At 38.3% G+C, this 21,144-nt stretch overlaps 1 protein-coding gene across 2 annotated transcripts in view; it reads right to left on the reverse strand.

Moving 5' to 3' along the window:
* Positions 1-21,144, reverse strand: part of Sse (extra spindle pole bodies like 1, separase) — a 65,634-nt gene that overhangs the window by 19,340 nt on the left and 25,150 nt on the right. For both annotated transcript variants that reach the window (XM_083142391.1, XM_083142390.1), the window contains exons 8-9: positions 15,512-15,862; positions 2,562-2,857 (exon numbers count right to left, since the gene is read on the reverse strand). In XM_083142391.1, the coding sequence (XP_082998517.1) occupies positions 2,562-2,857; positions 15,512-15,862 (647 nt within the window). The remainder of the gene's footprint in view (positions 1-2,561; positions 2,858-15,511; positions 15,863-21,144) is intronic.

The following is a 21,144-nucleotide window of genomic DNA, read 5'->3' on the forward strand; positions in this document are numbered from 1 at the left end:
GCAAATATTTTTCTGTTTCTTACATGCCAGCGATAATTTCTATATGCATTTTGAACTTTTCATATCCTTTTTTTTGGGGGGGGGGAAACCCCATTTTTATTAAAAAAAAGTATTTTCAGGGGATTTCCCCCCTTTCCCCCCTCCATATATAAGCCGAATGTGCATAAATTATATATCGTCTAAATCTGTGATTCATTCTGCGTACAACGGTATATCTTTCATATCTCTAGGGCATTTAGTTTTTGAGCTATAGTCATTTCAAGGTACTGCTGCATTTTGAAGCTTGAATCAGTGGCGTGCCGACCATTTCTTTTGTGGGTACCGTGGGATCCATAAGAATTACCGTGCAAATTGTCCATGACTATTTATTTATTAATATTTCTCTTACATCCTATGTGCTTTTAAGCGATGGATTTTTATGTATGTTAATGCAAAAGTTGTCAACAGCTTCATTTGAGTTTTCTTTTAATTCTTGAAGCTCTTATTGGGTCAAATAAAGTGCACGAACATGGTGATGGACAATTTGCATGGTAATTTTCATGGATCCCACTATACAACTCAAGTTACATTGGTCATATGATAATAATGCAAATATTTTTGTGTTCCTTACATGTCAGCGATCATTTCCATGTGCATGTCGACACTGTCATGTACTTTTTTCTTGGGGGGAGGGTGGGGGAACCAAATTTTTTTTCCGAAATTTTGGAATTTTGAGAGTTAGCCCCCTCCCCCCCGCCACATATACGCCGAATTTTCAAAAATTTCATATAGTCTGAATCTCTGGTTCATTCCGCGTACAACGGTATATCACTCATCTCTCTAGGGCAATTAGCCTCTGATCTACACTCATTTAATTGAAACTCTGCATTTTACTCAAAATCGGCTCGGGCAATAGAGGCTTACTTGTGAAAGAGGCCTTGGGCGGCAAAAGGTTAATCTTCAAGAATTAGCAACTCTACGCTGGGAGGAACCAGGCAACATCAACATCTACAGTGTTTCAAAGGCAACAGATTCCGTTGCGGTAGAACTGACAGAGATGATTCCATGCAGGTAAAACAGTGACAGCAAAAAATCAGGCGAGGCCAGGCCGGATCAGTAGCTCAGTGGTAGAGCAATGGCATGATATGCCAGAGACCAGAGTTCGAGTCCTGGTCGAGCCTGCATTTTTTGCTACAAAAATTTCTAGATAGAACAATCTCTTGTTTCCGTGCCAAAAACTGTTGGACAATAATTGCCTTGTGGCTTGGTGCATTTTCGTGATGCAGAAACCAACCACTGGTCCCACGTGCCGCAGTCTCCTTGGCAAGAGCTCCAAAATGGCTCTATACACAGCTACGATCATCAATCATCCTTAGTGACTGTGCATGGTTTTCATTCAATTTTTGTCGAACCTTTTCAACATTATCGTCAGTTCAACTGGTGGAGGGACGACCCTCCCTGGGATCATCCGCCACATCTTCCCGACCATCATGGAATCGATGATGCCAAATGAAAACATTGGCACAACAAAAGACTTTGTTGCCGTAAGCAGTTTTCAGCATTTCAACAGTTTATGAAGGTGTTTTACAGAGTTTAACACAGAACTGAACCGTTACTCTTTTCTCATGTTTTCAAATTCGTGACGAGGGTACAAAACACTGCACTAATTTTAAAGCTGCAACTCACTCAATATTACACAGTAACAAACACCAATTACACTACACACTCACCACGTGAGACACTACGTAATAAATGCACCATATGCCAGATTGCAGTATTTATCTTGTTACAATTTTGTCAGTCTAAAAACTTAGTATACGCACCATGTATATAATTGTATCTTTCCTATTTTTTACGTCACTTTTCTTCCCCTTTAGGCTAACCACAACATGAGAATGAATGTCGATTCCATAAAACCAAAGAAATAACACCTACACCAAGGTTAGGACTTGAACCCGGAACCTTCATTGCCAAGATCTAGAGTTCACTCAGCTTGCTCAGCCATGTCAAGGATGGAACCTAGTCGTGGCCAAAATTATTAATTTAACTGACAAAAAAAAAAAGAAAAAAAATTACCAAATACTGACCTATTAATTTACATCATATCAATAAATGCCAGCGATTGCATATTGATAAGCCAATATTTTCATTATTGTACAGAATTATGTAAGGCAATAAAACATTTTTTTTTTTAAATATTGAAATACAAAACATGTTTTACTTTAACTTTTGTCTTCAATTTTCACTCAAAAAATATTAATAAACTCTTTATTTTCTCTATAGCTTTCTGCACTTCATCGGCATTCATTCTTTTTCTGGTCTCACCTTCCATTTCTTTTTCGACTCCTTCTAGCATCTCACTGGGAAGTCACAATGGAGTAAAAAAAAATATTTAAAAAATAAAGAAATAAAAAAAAAATCACAAATTGCAGTCACACAATATGGACTTTCCTAACCATTTTTTAAAAACCTGACAAATTACAGACTAAGATTAAATAACTGACTTTCACTGACCATTCTCCACCTCTTTTCACTTGCAAGTTTGTAAACCTATATATTTTTATGCACTACATTATACTTACAACAAAATATCATTCTCCAACAAAGCCTGAGCAAATTGTTCAGAAGTAGGCTCTTGTCCTGTGATCCCAGGCCAGCTGGTTTTTGATGACAAATATTTCTTCATGCGTTCCTCTGTCCCCGGGAGGTTGCAAGATGGATTCAAAATGTAAAATGCTGAGTTGGGGTCAACGCAATCAGTATGAAGTGGCTTTTGATTTGCCTTGTGCAGGGTAAGCAGGATGCGGAGTGAAGGCACTCGTGAAAATGGGCGGTCTGATGCCATGGGCAACATTTCCCATGGGAATTTATGTATTTTCTGAAATGATGTACAAAACAATTTTGTTTAACGTTTAACAAGTCTACACAAGTGATACATGCGAATTGAATTTTAGAGATATGCTACCCGAGTAGATGATCTTTGCAACACTTATTATGAAATGTTTCTTGAAATACGTATAAGTTATGCACTACAGAAGGTATATTGAGTTTGAATTTTTGTGTTAAGTCCACTTTATGTGCAGAAAGGCTAATTGGGATTGGACCTACAGTTTAAAGTGGGATCTGAACCACTATGTGTCCCTGCCAGGTATCGAACAGGGGGACCCCCTTAATTAAAAGTAATATTGACTAACTTATTACCATTATTCCACTACCAATCAGAAACAATTAAGAAAGATAAGTTTTTGGTGCTTAGAAAACATTGATGATTACAACTGTGTTCACAATATTCTGCACAGAGTTCAAAAATGGACACATTATAATACCAATAATATAAATTAAATATTAAAAACAATTGTAATATTTATTCATAATGAAAGGAAAATGGTTATTCTGATACATGTTAAGCAACAAACTGATTAACTGAAACAATTTTTTTTGGGTGTGTCAGCACTTAGGCTATTTGCCCCTGTGACATTATATGCTGTCAAGTCCCTTACCATAGATAAAATCAACACATGTCTCAGAGGGATAAAAATCTACTTACCCAGGTTAAAAGCTGAGGCTGTGAAGGGGCACTCAGCTCAAATGAGAATAAAGCATGGTACAAGGCAGCCCTACAGAGGATTATACTGATTGGAGGTCCAGATGCCAGAGCATCGTTGGCCTGCATCATTGCAGATACTGCGGATTGAAAATCAGCCCCTTACACTCCACTAAGCAAGAAGTTTAATACTGTTAAGCAGAGGTGTTCATTTTGAGTCAACCTCCCCTCACCCTCCGAGATCGCAGTCGCCCTCGCCCTCCACCACCCTCATCCTCCGAGATCCCAATCGCCCTCACCCTCCACCACCCTCACCCTCCGAGATCGCTCTCACCCTCCACCGCCCTCACCCTCCGAGATCGCTCTTGCCCTCGCCCTCCACCACCCTCACCCTCTGAGATCACAGTCGCCCTCGCCCTCCACTGCCCTCACCCTCCGAGATCGCAGTCGCCCTCGCCCTCCACCGCCCTCACCCTCCGAGATTGCAGTCGCCCTCACCCTCCACTGCCCTCACCCTCCGAGATCGCAGTCGCCCTCGCCCTCCACTGCCCTCACCCTCCGAGATCGCAGTCGCCCTCGCCCTCCGAGATCGCAGTCGCCCTCACCCTCCACCGCCCTGACCCTCCGAGATCGCAGTCACCCTCGCCCTCACCCTCCGAGATCGCAGTCGCCCTCGCCCTCCACCGCCGAGATCCCAATCGCCCTCACCCTCCAAGATCGCTCTCGCCCTCGCCCTCCACCGCCCTCACCCTCCGAGATCGCAGTCGCCCTCGCCCTCCACCACCCTCACCCTCCGAGATCGCAGTCGTCCTCCACCGCCTTCACCCTCCAACATCGCAATCGCAATCGCCCTCACCCTCCACCGCCCTCACCCTCTACGACCCTTCATCCACCCTCACCCTCCACCACCCTTCACCAACCCTCACGTCATTACTAGTGGGTTGATTTTTGCATATTTGCATTTTTACCTTGAGGAAAATTCATATGCTTTCAACGGTTTCATTCATATATATATCTTGATTTGGGATACTCTGGTAACGTTTTAGAGTTCTATTACAGGTGTTAGTGTATATTTGAGCTTAATGTGCTTGTTATTGCATATACGTATTGGCAGTAATTTCCATGCAATCGTTCATTTCAACTTTGCCTCTTTTTGTGTGAGTGTGTGTCTAATCTGTGCTATATGGCCTGTGGGCTCAAGTTGGATGGGTCAAGAACATCCAGTTATTGGAAACTACTGTTTATGCTAAGATCAAGAAAATCTCCTCCCACATCACATCAACCAGGGACATCTAAAAGAATGAGTCACATTTCTAGGTGGCAGAAACAGTAGCAGGGATGCATTATTTGTTCATTACTTGGTGATACGTTATCTTTGTAAATCTGTGCGTCTGTCCGTGCCTGAGTGATACCTGTTTGGGGGAAGGTTAAAAGGGGAATTTCTCTTTCAGCTTGCAAATGTTCATTCCTTGGAGGATGACCCCTTCCCCCCCACACACATATATACATAAATATACATGCCAAGGTGGGGGCTGTATCGCCACCCATTTGAAAACCTGAACAAATTGAATAAATATTTACACTTTATGGAAATGTGAATATTTCAGTAAATAAGTAGATATGCAGCAGACCCGGAATACAACGGAACTCTGTTCCGGCAAATCAGTTTGGTGGCGGAATTTAATTCCTTTTATGGTATGGCCGTAGACATGGGTTGGGTTCAAGGAAAATTTTTGGAAGGGATCAGACCATTGATCAAATTTCAATAATATAAATAATAACAATAATAATAAATATTATTATACAATGTTAATCAAAATACCATAAAACTTATATAATTTAATTCCATTATTATTATTATCATAATTTTCATTATTATTAATATCATTATTATTATTATTATTATTATTATTGATGTTGTTATATCCGTGAGGAGACTTTCGTTCTCGATCCACCAGATGAACAGCATAGCTGTTTTACATTGTATATTTTACATTTAATACAGTTAGAGTACACGACATGTGTAGTTATTCTTTTTTGTTAATATGTTTTATATTCGTTGTTCAATAAAAGCTTTCAAAGTGAGACTGCTAGACATTTTATTTAAAAAAAAAATTGGAATTTTCAAAATGTGGAACCATTTATTATTTCGATTAAATGGTAGATTATGATATATATATATATATATATATAAAATAGTTTCTTTAATATACACTATTTTTTTCGATCTAATGAAACTTTTATTTTTGTTATTCTGTCCTAATACTAACTGAACTTTATTTCTCTTATTAATAATAAAACTGTTTTGTTATTTCTCTTATTAATAATAAAACTGTTTTGTTATTTCTCTTATTAATAATAAATTGTCTTGTATCTTCAAATAAACTATGCAAATTCCAGGGGGGTCCATGGATCGGTTCGGTTCTATCCTGTCCTCCCGATGCTCATAATTGTTCTTATACTTACCAAACAGTCGACAGACGACAGTCGCTATGCACTAAGTACATGTTCTATAGGACTGCATGTATACACTACATAGACCGCTGGGTGGAGGGTGGTGAACGTAACGTGCTACGAAGCTGGAGGTCCTAGGTTTGAACTCCTGTCAAGGAGGATTAAAATCTTATCAAATGGGGCAACTTAAAGGTCGGAAAGGCAATTTTGGGACACCCCAAACCCATTTTTCAGTCAGAACCAGAAAAATACACTGGAAAGACAACAGCAGAAGTGAAAATGGAGCAATGGAGGTGGGCTGTGATTCCGAGAAAAAACTGTTTTGCACAAGTTTCGGGAATTGTAAATGTTTGAAAATTCTAGCTCGATCATTTGATTGGTTTGGCCTACTTTACTTCACTTTCTGTTACTTTTAGCTGATTGCAAATATGAGGATGAAAGATGATTGATGAAATTGATAAAGGTACATCGATCGTCTCAGCATTGTCTCCCCTTGTATTTTGAAAAGCTTCGAATACATTTTTGAAAATGAGATACTGATTTTGGTTCCTGGACGTCCATTAATACAACATGTCAGAAGTTTCGGGGGGGTTTGAACCTTTGAACATCAAAAGTCTCTCTCTAAATACGGCCATGTGCTGTGACACTGGACAAAGATTTTATGTACATAATACGCCATACAAAAGTCCATCCTTTGTCACATTAATTCTTATAAACAATAGATGAAGAGGAAAAGTGAAAGTTCTTGTACTAAATTTGTCCCCGGAAATTCACAAAAAAGTAAAAAAAAAGTAAACTGCTCCCCTGTGTTTAGCACCACGCCATGAAGGAAAAATAAATTTGATTTAAGATGAAAATGAAATCGTACCGGCGTTATTTTATAAATGACAGTTAAATAAAAACTTCATTACGTGGCGGGAGCTCAAACACGCATCCAATAGATAACATTAATCACTCACATACATCTCCTACTTTATGCGGCAGCGGTAACAAATCATATAAATTACTTGAATGTCTTATCACTCGAATACTTTTATTCTCGTTCTTTGTCTTTCAGATGTGCGTATTTTAAGACTGTTATTGATTTTATTTTCTGTTACCTACAGAAATCTTTCTAGCACACATGTAGACACTCCAGGAAAGGAAATATACGTCTCTCCAAGAACTTCAAGTGGCAATGGCATGTGAAATTATACGATTTGGTCTTAATTGATTTCATATTTTAATTTTCGCTCTCAACGCCATCATGAACCGAGTATTTACTTTCTGAACACATAGTACGTGTACCAGTTCTGCATACCATATTTTGAGAAACCATGCTCTAGTGGTAGGTTTTACCCCCATTGACCAAGAAAATACATTCTTTATGTAGACACTTGGAAGTTTTGGTATTTAGTTACTTCCTTTAATTATACATCTCTCCAGATTTACAGTTCCTATACGTATATAAGCATGAGCTTATTGGAGATGAAAGAGAGTTATAATCCTTTCCCTGTACTCATTGGGTAGAACGAGGCACTAAAAAGTTTACATATTTGCCCTATGATAATATAAGTCATGTCATTCCATGTCAGTTCAAACAAAAAAAAAAAAAGAGTTGTTGGAACCTATGCTCTCAGATTTTGATGAAATTTGGCACATTTAATTCTTTCATGCTGGTGAGAAACTACATTTTTTTCTCTAACTTGTCTGGTTTCATTTCTATAGTTTCTCAAACTTTCAGTGATTCATCCTTTCTTCTATTCCGAAAGGCTCCAAGTGGGCTACACTGTCTTGGAAAAGTAATTCTATTTCCCTTACAAATATTCAATCTTTTTGAAATTTCACAACAATGATAACTAAGTAATAAGGATTTCAGAAAAAAATATTTCAATATATCACACTTATATTTTAGTAGACAATTAAATTAATAATATAGTATTATTATCTAATTTTTTGGGACCGAAAACTTGGTTTACTAAAATTTCAATTATCATGGACAGGGAAAGGTGCAACACCAACACAAGTATTTTTGTAATGAACTTATAAGATCTAACTTACCCAGAGATAAAATTGATAGGTTTTTCGTTCCATCTGAAAATATGACAACTTATTTCTGAAAATTTTTAAAAACGGCTACCGGATTTTATATTTTTCAAATTAATTTAAAATCTAAGATTCTAATTCAAAATATCATTGAAGCAAATGTTTAGAGCATACAATTTTAAAGAATGTTTTCCTGAATGCACAGAGGGCTGGGCACGGGGGAGGGGGGGAGGCGTGCCTTCATCCCTGGAAAATGAAGGTCAACCAAAAAGTACGTATTTTACACACATTCAGACCTCTCCGATGGCGCAGTGGTAGCATCGTTGCCTTCTAATCAAGGGAATTCGATACCCGGTGGAGGTACATATAGTGGTTCGGATACCACTTTAAACTGTAAGTCCAGTCTCGATTAGCCTTACTGTGAATAAAGTGGACTTGAGACACCAAATCAATCAAATCAGTTGACACGCATCCTTTTCTTTCAGTCACAGTCGTTTGTGTATATTATTAAAAGGATATTGCAGGGACATGATAACTTCATATCTACAGAGTGTTTCTTTCAGGGAGCGACACTGTTGTGGAGGAATATGCCTCATTTACACCCCTCTCCCCTACCTAAATAAAAGTCCTGCTGATGTCCATGAATTGTTCTTATTAATTATTAGATTGAAAGCATGCCCTTATAATATCTTATATTGTTTTTTTTACATTTATTAAGAAAAAGACACATTTTAAAAAGTAGTTGATATTCTAACTTTTAATACACGGAATGAAATTAATGAGAAATATACTTTGCATTATCAGTTGTAGATTAAATAGCTTTGGTGACTTTGATGACAAAAACACTTAGTTCCCTTGGCCATCCACATTCATTTCTTTGCATACGAATATTCCAAAAATCTATTCCGTGACAGTTTGCGAATATTATGGGATGAATATTGTTTGTTGCTGTATGCTCAGATGGGATAATAGGAATAATGATACTACTACGACATTGGGGAGGCTCGTGTGATGCTTTTTATTCTCTTATGTTTGTAGTCATATATTTGGTTAATTGCAGCATAGTTTAATGTTGCTTATAACGTGAATTGTGCATATTGTTAATGTAATTCGTTCAATTGCACCGATTTTTAACTCATGCTAGTTGATAGATGAGGGGGAAGAACTAGCTCCGCACCCCCATACACACAGAGATATAGAGAGGGGGTTAACAACATTGTAAGGGCACCCTTACATACAATTTCAGTAGCAGCATTTTAAAAATGATGTTTCAGATAGTCAATATGTTTCGAGCACATTACAAATATTTTCATTTTGTGGCATTCTTCAACCCAATTTCTCCTCTATTGAATGGCTTTGCTGGTTCCAGTGGCGGCGATGGTGTTCCAAAACTAGGGATGACAAAGGTGCCAATACTGAGGGGGCAAGGACAGTTTACTATCTCTTGGTAGAGAAAGTTTAGCATAGTGCGGGGGCAAAAGTGTAAAAAATGGGGGGGAAGTTAACTGCCCCCCTCGCCCCCTAATCGCTGACACTGTCTGGTTCTGTGCAGCGAAAGTACTATGAGGTACACGGTCCATACTTTGGGATCCAATATCTCCTGTTATTTGTGATTTCTGCACTCGGAAACACATTTTATACGTATTACATCATAGTCTAAATCTATTGAGTGCCTTCCCGATGGCGCAGTGGTGGTGTCATCGGCTTGTAATCAAGGGGTCTCGAGTTCTAAACCCGGTGGAGGCACATATAGTGGTTCGGATCCCACTTTAAACTGTACGTCAAGTTCCGATTAGCTACTGTGCATAAAGTGGACTTAAAACACCAAATAAATCAATCAAATCATTCAATCTAAATCTATTGATTAAAAAATTGACATAAATCATTCTCGAGGGGTATTCGGTCAAGGCTCAAGGGTCCTGGACATACCACTCCTAAACCACCCACTCTAATATAAGTAATTCTAAGGGTATGCTTTCAGTCAAATAACCAATAATCATGGGCATACGCAGATTTTATTTTTTCGTGGAAGGATTGTAATCGAGGAATATTCCCCCATAATAGTGCCGCACCCTGAAAGAAACACTCCGTCGATATGAAGCATTGATTGGAAGCAACTAGTTACAAGTATCAGTTACTTTACGACACTTAAATTGCAAACTTGAATATTTGTGGCATGGGACAAGAGCTACATTTGGCAACTTTTAAAGAGTTTTGTGGAATCACCTAAGCCAAATTTTCAAGGCTGACTGAAAGCACAGACGCCAACTATCTCCTCGTTTCCTTGGTAAAAGAGCAGGGGAGGGGGAAAGCGCATTTAATCCTTCCCAGGACCAGAATCTGTGGCCAGGTCTCTTGTCTTGACAAAGATTTCCAGATATAAACAATGTTCCTCATACTGAGAATGGAATCTCTTCAGAAAGTCGCCTAAGGGGGTAACAAACAGGTCCACTCGGTTCATAGCTGCAGAACAACGAGCCCCTTTATTTGATCTGTGATAGTGATAGAGAATGCAAATACTTTGTTGCTGATTTTCTGCAGTGGTAAATGGCTACTGCTCGCAAACCAAAATCCGCGAATGAACATAGCAACACCTACAAGCATGTTGTGAACATGGATCTTAAATAGTTCTTTATTATTTCGATTTCCTTTTTGAAGTTATATTGTTCGACTACACGCAGTGTATGCTTGCTTATAGACTGAAGGGGCCTGTGTCGCTTGTCGCTTCGATAGCGAAGAGACAGGCAACAAGCGACACGGAAGTTTCAAGAACGACAAGCGACACTTCAGTCAATCTGCATGCACTCGCCACGAGACAAACTGGGGCAAGATGGTATTCAGTCCGAGCATCACACGTCAGTTCGAAAGGTTTCATGTATTATTAAGGGTTCGTTTCCAGTGACACGCATTGTTTGTCGTCTGTTAAGGGACAAACGATAAGAAAGAATTCATCGCCTATTCCAATAGACCGAGCGACACCTAAGCGATAAGCGACACCTGTAGCTTGTCGTGTCGCCTCAGTTCGAAAGACTGTGTTTATTTCTGAAGATTGCTTTCCAAAAGATACATGTTACATGTCGCTTCGGTCTGAAAGTTCAATAAATGAGTGTTTTTTTTTTTCATTATTGCTATTGAATTCTTATAAGAACTTCTATGCACTGTGGAAATGGATTGTTTTCTTTAAATTCTTATCTTGCCGCTGTGAAGAAACAAAAAATATATATTTAAATGTGTGTAGTGCGAACACAAAACCTATCCAGAACTGCAATACTTAGTACAATACACAAAAGAAAGGATTTCCTAAAAGCTTCATAAAATGTTTCTCGTGCATTAGAAACGGGAACTTTTAAACGAATAAGCAAATAATATTTTTTTTAAAGAAGCAAAGCCCTCAATTTTCTTTATACAGTTTACAATATTTTCTTGAACTGCCCATTCCCTATCACAATTATTTTCACAAAAGCTGAATCTGTATTGTATGAATTGCATTTGTATTTGGAGTTTTAACACAACATACAATTAATAACCTTGAATAAATTGAAAAATGGGAAATAACGATGGGTTAAAAAAAAGTTTAGATATTCGTTCATTACTCTTTGTACGTTATCCTTTTTTAGATGTAATAAACGCTGGTCTGGGTTTCCAAGGAAACTACGTTTTTCCAAGTAAATAAATGTTTGCAAATGTTTAATGTTTTTTGTTTGTAATTCTTCTAGAGTTTCTAGACGGGACGAGACTTTTCACGAGCCATCTTGTATTGTCTCGTGTCTCATCGCAACAGTGAGACGTGACAGGCATCCAGTTTCATTTCGAATTTCAAAAAGCTTGTCCCGTATCGTGTCTCATTTCGTGAGCAACACTATAGATTATGTATATATTTTATTTATCACAATTGCAAAGTTAATCCGTCAGTGGCAGCCATGGCCTTGTGCAGCTCAGTTTTATAAATTCAGGATAAAATTATCCTTTTCCGAGGATTAGTTGTGTCGAGATGTACAAAAATGTTGTTAAGAAAATTTGTTTGTCTCGTCTTCTATACGCTGTGAAAGTTTGTGCATTGACATGCTGTGTATGTTTCTTATGCTACAGACTTGAGACGAGACCGAAATTTGCCCCTCGAGATCGAGATTGGTGCTTACAACTAGAGTCGAGATTATGCTAAGTCTTGTCTCATCTCGATACCAGCTTATAAGATTCATAATTCCAATAAAAAATTTACAATGAGTTTGTGGTATATTGAAGAACATTATTATGACATGTTATTTATTGTTGTTATGGAGAATTCGAAAAGAGGTTTTCTTATTGGAAACTCAATCCCCCCTCTCCACTAGAAATAATTGATAATTTGTCCCCTCCCTACAGGAATACTTTCCACCTCTAATGAATAATATAAATATATGAAGACTTATACAATTAAGACTTATTAAAACTTCCGAACCAGCCAGAAGCATAAATAAAATGCATGTAAGTCTTCACATATTAGTTTATTCCAATTAATGATTTTTAAAACAAGTAACTCGGTTACTTTTTAACTGTAACTGTTTTAAAAAAGTCACTTTCCAAACCCTGCATATGCCCCTGCGATATCCATTTAATAATAAACGCAAATGACTGTGTCAAATAAAATTACATATGTGAAATATATATTTTTAGGTTGACCTTCATTTTCCAAGGAAGGGGCACGCCTTCCTGTGCCCCGCCTTCTGGGAATTATTTAAAATTTTATACTCTAAAAAATTGCTTCAATGATATTTTGAAGCTAAAATCTTAGATTTTAAGTTAATTTGAATAATATATACTCCGGTAGCCATTTTAAAAAAAAATCAGAAATAAGTTGTCAAATTTTCAGAAGGAATAAAAAAGTTATCAATTTTATTTCTGGGTAAGTTAGATCAATAAGTTTATTATAAAAATACTTCTGTTGATGTTGCACCTTTCCCTCTCAATGATAATTGAAATTTTAGTAAACCATGTTTTCGGTCCAAAGAAAAATAGAAAATACTATTTTATTAATTCATTAGTGTACTAAAATATAAATGTGAACTGTTGAAATATATTTTTTCTGGAATCCTTATTGTTTGGTTAACATTGTCGTAGAGTTTAAAAAAGATTGAATAATTTTTAAGAGGGATAGGATTATTTCTCCAAGACAGCGCAGTTCATACTTGGAGGCTACGTGAACGGAAGAAAGGATGAATCACTGAAAGTTAGAGGGGTTAAAAATATGAAGCCAGGAAAGTAAGACACAAAAGAAAAGGTCCTTTCTAACCACCATGAAAGGATTAAATTTGTGAAATTTCATCAAACTTTGAGATCATGGGTAGCATGGTCTGGTTGAATTGACGTGGAATGACCCATAAACCTTTCAAATATACTCAGAAGGAACACAGATTTCTAAGCACTAAAGCACATTTAAAACACGGATTTTAAAAGATGAAACAAATTTGAAAAACAAAATTAATAAAACGAAGGCATGTGTTTTTTCAACATTGAATATTTTTGTTTAAAAAATCATGGCTAGTTAGTTGGTACCTGTGTGTGGTTTTACTTTACATATGGATTCAAATATCTCCGAATATTACGACCCTTATAAGGTCTTTATCCATTAAGGGCTTTAAACGTATTGGATTGTTTTTCTGTGTCTAAGTAAAGCTCTTCTAGTCAAGTGAAAATATCTGCCGTTAAATAAAGTACCAGCAGTCTTTACCCCCCCCCCCCAGGGTTTCCCCCAGGTACCCATGTTATTCAACGCTGGGTGAGCGCCGGGGCCGCTTCCACCGTTAGAAAAGTTCCCGGATTTGAACCGGCCGGGTATCGAACGCGGGACCTTTAGCGTGGTAGTCAGACGCGTTACCGACTTTTTTTTTAACAGACAATAACAAACATTCATGTCCGTGCCAGGATTCGAACCCGGGACCTCTGGCGTCGTAGCGCGATGTGCTAACCACACCGCCACAGGGGCTGACACCGACTGAGCCACCGCGGCTTATTGGGTGAAGGAAATTTATAATTATTCTTGAAAACAAAAATAAATTAAATTTAATCCTATCTTCTCGTGTCTCGATCTGGCCCCGCCGTAACCCTCACCCTCCATCGCCCCCCACCACCCTCCACTTGTCCTCACCCTCCAACACCCTCCACTTGCTCTCACCATCACCCTCCACCGCCCTCACGCTCTGAGATTGCTCTCGCCCTCCGAGATCGCAGTCGCCCTCACCCTCCACTGTCCTCACCCTCCAAGATCGCAGTCGCCCTCACCCTCCACCACCCTCACCCTCCGAGATCGCTCTCGCCCTCGCCCTCCACCACCCTCACCCTCCGAGATCGCTCTCGCCCTCCACTGCCCTCACCCTCCGAGATCGCTCTTGCCCTCCACCGCCCTCACCCTCCGAGATTGCCCTCGCCCTCACCCTCCGAGATCGCTCTCGCCCTCCACCACCCTCACCCTTCGAGAACGCTCTCGCCCTCACCCTCCACCACCCTCACCCTCCGAGAACACTCTCGCCCTCGCCCTCCACCGCCCTCACCCTCCGAGATCGCATTCACCCTCGCCCTCCACCACCCTCACCCTCCGAGATCACAGTCGCCCTCGCCCTCCACCGCCCTCACCCTCACAAGTCTTCTGGAGGGTGAGGGAGAGGTCTGCCCTCACGAGGGTCGCCCTCCGGAGGGTGAACACCTCTGTTGTTAAGGATCAACTGAACCTTTGGCAGCCGTAAGGGCGATTTGTTTCAAATTTTCCTCTTCATTCAAAAAACCGCTGTGATATTCCAAAATATGAAAAATTACATAGAATTCCTTTTAGAGCATTGACGTTTATTTTCGTGTAGTTTGCTTTCGTTGTTATCTAGATATTCTCAAAAGTTTCATGATTACATAAGTCTATTAAACTAGCAAACTACACAAAAATTCACATCACTGCTCTAGAAGGAATTCTATGCATATGTAATTTTTCATATTTTGGAATATCACAGCGGTTTTTCGAATGAAGAGGAAAATTTGAAAAAAATTGCCCTTACGGCTGCCAAAGGTTCAGTCGAGCCTTAACGTACAATGTTCAAGAGTTACTTTTACTTGTTTAAAACACAAAACACATAAACAGCACGATACGAGACACTTTCAAGGTTTGTCCAAGCTTTGTTGCTAAGCAACGTCATTGGTACCTTGACCGTGTCTTCACCTTCTCCCGACCAGTCCTGATGGGAGTCGAAAGCTTGGACAAACTTTTAAAGTGTCTTGTATCGTTTTGTGTTGTTTTTAACAAGAATGTTGTTGGCACGTGAAGTAATAAGTTTTTCTAATGTCAAGTTACTTTTCTATCAACCCTCATTTATACATTTTAATTACCCTTGTGACTGGAAAACGTATAACGAAAAGAAAAGGGTAAAAAACCAATGCACCATTGTATTGGTTAAACGTTGATGACAAACATTTTATATATAAATTAACACATGGGATCTCAAAAATATTAAAAGTAACAGAAGAATAAAAATATACATGGGAGCTCACCTTATCTAGTATAAGAAGAACTGGATTGCGTTTCGCTAGATTAATTTTGTCTAGTATTTCAGCATGCTTCTTAATTTCTTGATACACTTCTTTGCACTTGGAATCCAATGGAGATATTTTCAAACATTCTGCTATTCCTTTCAATGCATTTGTAAGTGAAAGTAGTGCATACCCTTCCACTAGTTTCTCAAAAAGCAAAGCATTCTTGGGTGTCAACTTCAAACTTACAGCTGTTAGGATTTTCTTTACAATCTGATCAAGTTTTTTCTGCAGGTTTTTGTCGACCAGGTGCCCTTGGAAAAGGCATTCAAACGCATGGAACCAACTTCTGGACATGGAATACACCATTTGCTAGAAAATCAATTTGAAAAATTATGACAGATTATCTGGCAACGTTGGGATTTCCATTTATTAACTTGATACACATAACTACATACACAGCTCAGAGAATGGAGGTAAAGACTGCTGGAGCATGGTGCTGATCTTATCACATACACTATGGCTGAAATCGAGAATGTGCGGAGTGCAAACACCACACCTATTTGCTTTCATGGCACAGTACAAAACAAAGGCAAGCTTTATATTTTTTTGTAACCTATCTATTGGCTTCTCTGTAAATTTACCTATAAACGGATTGTTCTTGAAAGTTCACACAACAATTAAAATACAGTATACAGGCCATCCTCCACCCCCTCTCCAAATGCTAGCACATAAAAATAAAATAAAAACCTAGGAAACTATGGGGAAGCGAATGCTGGTGGGAAAAAATGTAGTTCAATTTTTCACCACCAGGTTGAAATGTGGTGCTGAATGCATGACGTTTCCCCTGATGATGTTCACCACACCAGATTTCAGTGCCACATTTCAACCTGGTGGTGAAAATTTGAACAATTTTTTTCATCAGCATTTGCTTCCCTATGGTCTCTATAGCCTCTATACCAAGTTTGACTGCAATTCGATTCTTCGTACAGGCTCCGGATGGCTCTGAATAGGGCAACTTTAATTGTGGCCACTTGGTATATAGTGCCCTCATCCCACCCCCAATATGGCTGAAAGTAATAATACTAGCCTGCAGTGACAGGTAAAAAAATTGTATTCGGAATTAAATATGGTCATTTTCATGTCTGTGAAGAAAATTCAGCAAAATTCCTGCATAATTCCCAATGCCAAAATGATGTAAATTTATTGTTCTCACCCGGGAGGATCAGGGTAGCTACGATTTTTTGATTATGAAATTCCCTGACTTTTCCAGGTTTTCCAGACCAGAAATGAAATTTTTCCAGACATGTTTGTTGTCATGATTTTTGCTTTTGAACCTCATGCTTTTTTAATAAAATACGAATATGCAGGCACGTTAATTATTATGAATATGAATATACACAGTTATTAGAAAATTTACCTAGTGATTAATACAATGCTATTCAATGAAAAAATAAAAACTATTGTACTTCCGCATTTTCACTAAGTAATTGCAATTAAAGTGGTGTAAAAAAATCAATAAAAAATGTAGCATATATCAAAGCTGTACAATGTAACCTGTATACAACCTCAATTATATCAATACAAATGAGAAACAACAGAAAATTAGGTCATGTACCTTTAGAAAATATGCAATAAGTGTAATGATTATATTTTTAAATTTATTGAAAATAGTACATATTTCGGAAATTCAGAACGTGAATGGGGCTGGTGACACACCACACACCTAAAAAAATATATATGTGGGCCATACTTTGGAATCAAATACCTTCATTACTTGAGTTTTCCACATGCAGGAACCAATTTTATATTACGGAAAACATAGAAATCTGTCTATTAAAAGGTAACAGTTCCGAATGTTTTATGATTTTTTCAAATTTTCCTAGCAGGAAGACTAATTATCATAGAATTTTGGCAATCATTGTGACACAAAATTTGAACCTTCCTTAAAATAATGAGCACTGTTTGGATTCGAAAAAAGTTATTTATGTTGAAAAGAAAACTTCAAAATGACCTTACGCAATCATGCACACTTCCCACGGACAAGGTATTCTCCGGTTCACAAGCGACAGTAAGTATCGTAAACTAGTGGGAATGAATGTAGAAATAAATCGAAACCTTAGTAGAGTGCATTCAGGGTCTTTATTTTAATTCTAAGACAACCAAACCTGACCTTCCTAACCTAACCACTTACTTTTTCCCCTTCATGCTATTAGGCGTCGGGGTCCTTCAACCATCTGCTAATACTCTTCCTATCTTGTGCCATCCATTAGTGCCTTTCTCCTTTTATTTATTTACTTATTTATTAATGCCTTGTTTTAAATGGCGGAGTTAAGGCCGTACAAAGCCTTTTCTTCCACTCAACCATACATTTAAAATTATACATTATTATATTATACACAAAGTACACTAAGTCATTTCACATAGGTCCACACACACACATTATACTCATACACACAAGTCTTAAAGCCCTGAATATAACAAACAAAATACAAAATATATAATACACAAAAAACTAAATATGGAATGAAAGAATGCAAAATTTAAAATTGTATTTAAGTAACTGCAAGGTATTTTAAGAATTCGTTCACTTGCACATGCTTTTTAGTCTGCTTGACAGGGGAAGATCTACCGACTACTCTGAAAAGAGTGGTGAACACGTCTTCTAAAGGAATCGACGGAGCTTACTGCTCTAGTGCTTTCTGGCAACTGATTCCATAGTCTTACAGCCGATACAGAGAAAGAGTTGGAGAAGAAGTTTGATCTGTGGATGGGGGTAGAGAGAACTGAGGAGCTGCGTGATCTGGTGTCGCGATCGTGAAATTCGTGAAGAAATTGGAAGCGAGAGAGGAGATAGGAAGGTGACTTGAGGTTGAGAACTTTGTAAAGTAACCATCTCTGACAGGTATTGCTCCCATTCTATCCAAGGTCTTCCTCTTCCTCTCCTTCCTTCTGGTCTCGCTTCCATTACTTCTTTCGGTTTCTTCCTTCTCCCATTCTCATATTATGGCCATCCAAGTGTTCTTCTCTCTATTATCTCTTCAATTGATTCTACTTGTAGCTGTTCCCTGATATTCTATCTCGTCTGGTTTTTCCTACGACTCTTCTGAGGTATTTCATCTTGTTGCTCTTAATCTACTTTTATGCTTATTTTGGAGCGTTAAGCTTTCTATGCCATAGAGCATTGTTGGTATAATTATGGTTTTGTAAATCCTTAATTTAGTATTTTCTTGTACCTCCTTTTTCCCTACTATTGTATTACTTATTTGGTAATATATTTTATTTGCTTTTTGAACCCTGCTATTTATTTCTTATACTTTTCCATCGGCTGTTATTATTGTTCCCAAATATTCATATCTATTCACTTGTTTTAGCTGTTCTCCTTGCCATTTTATTTCCAATCTCTCTTCATTTCCATGCTTTGATATATGCATTACTTTACTCTTCTTTGGGTTCACTATCATTTCTCTATCTTGTATTGAGCTGGCCCATTCTATTACTGTATTTTGTAGTTCCTGTTTTGTTGATGTTATTAATGCTATGTCATCAGCATACAGAAGTGATTGTACATAAACTGGTTTCAGGTTCCTATTTCCAACCTTACATTTTCGTGTTCTTCTATTTTGTATATGTATTTGATCCATTAGTATTATAAATAGTAAGGGGCTGAGGCTATCTCCTTGTTTAACTCCTTTGTTCATCTTAAATTCTTTTGATTTCTCCCCTCCTATTCTCACTATTCCTTTAACTGTCTTGTATCAAAGGCTGCCTTTAAATCCAGAAAGGTTACATACAGTTATTTTTCTCTGCTAAGAAATTTATCTATGGCTTGTCGTAGCGTAAAAATGTGATTTTGAGTTTGTCTTCCTCTTCTGAAAGCTGCTTGTTCTTCTTCTATCTCCTCTACTTCATCTCTTACCCTTCTTTCTAAGATTCTTGTGTATATTTTTAGAGCTACTGAAGATAGACTGATTGCTCTATAGTTTTCACATTTTACAGTGCTACCCTTTTTGTGGATTGGTATGATCATGTTTCTTTCCCGATCTTTGGGTATTTTAATTCTCTTCCATGCTTCATTACAAATCTTCCACAACCATTGTCCAACTTTCTTTCCTCCCATCTTTATTAGTTCTGGGTATGCTCCGTCTGCTCCTGCTGCTTTTCCTAATTTCACTCTCTTCATTGCATCCTCCACTTCTTGCATTTTCATTTCATCTCTTCCATCCTCTTCTACATTTGCACTCTCTATTGCATCTTCTTCATTCATCTTCCCATTTTCATCGCTAAATGTGTTTTCGTAATATCTACTCCATGTCTTGAATATATCTTCAGTTTCTGTTTGGATCTTTCCTGATTCACCTTCTATGTTTCTTATTCTCTTCCCATAGTTTCCTTTCATTGCTTTTACTGTCTGCCAGAACTTTCGACTATTCCCTTGATACTTTTTCTCTATTTCTAACCCAAGGGGCGACCCAGGGTAAGGTGAAGTGAACATATAACCTCTCCCTTGCCAAGACCGCAGTGCATGTTCGATGAACACATCCTTCTCGAGGTGACCCTGATTTCGCTAAACACTGTGTATCTAGACTGGGAAGTCGATAAAAATCCCTGAAGAGGGGCAGGAGCCTCTTCAGTACTGGCCTAGAGTCGATGAGGACATCGGTCCAAAAGAGTCTAGAACCAGACAGTCACAGGCGGAGTTGGAGCAACAGAATGGCTGTGACACTGCGAGGGAGTAAACCCTCCAAACTGGCAGGCCGGAAAGCCATAAGAAGGCAGCCTCTTCATTCGGCTAAACTCACCGTAGGGCTAATAACCCACGTGGTGTCGAAAATTCATTTTATTCAGAGAAGACATAAGGTAGATGCTGGACAGATGAAATGGAAACGACAAGGCAAGGAAAGGAAAATGATTATTGGAACATGGAATATAACCTAACCACAAAAGCATATATTGACAAAATCTTAAGTAATCGCTAAAACTCTGCAGTATGTGTTAACATGCTAAATCAAAATCGAACCATGTAAAAGTTGAATTTGTAGTATGATGAAATCGTAATAAAACAAAAGGAACTTGGGCCCATTTTCACCACTTTTCAGCATAATTTCATTCTACACGCAAAAAATACGTAAAATTACTATTGGCATCAAACCAACATTCCTGACCTAACAACGATGTGTGACCAGCGTACGTTTAATTCCTCTATTTCGCACCAGGTTTTTAAAAATAAATTCATTCTACATGCACAAAACACGTGCATATTCGAATAATGACGTCACTGATACTGCATAAAATCACTAATTTCTCGGGTGTAACATCTCTGCAATGTAAAAACTACGACAACGAGTAGCAAATTATCTAGTTGATCAGGTTGCTTCTGAACGAGTCGCAAACGAAGAACTCAAATTCACAGAACGGGTTAACGGGGGGAACAAAGTAGTGAGTCCCTTTGTTTTTACTAGGCACCCGTCCAGTGTGACGTCAACCACAACCAGTTTACGTGAAATTCTGCTCTTCAAGCAGAAAGTATTACATTGTCTTTGGTTCAAGGAGTATACAGTTATTGAAGATCCAAAACCAATGAACTGTCCGAACACCAACCTGCTCCGCTTCACATATCAAAAGGGAACGGGTTCCGAATGGGTGTGTTCTTG

This window comes from Lepisma saccharinum, chromosome 21 (assembly GCF_977018435.1).
Source record: "Lepisma saccharinum chromosome 21, izLepSacc3.1, whole genome shotgun sequence".
NCBI classification, from domain to species: Eukaryota; Metazoa; Arthropoda; class Insecta; order Zygentoma; family Lepismatidae; genus Lepisma; species Lepisma saccharinum.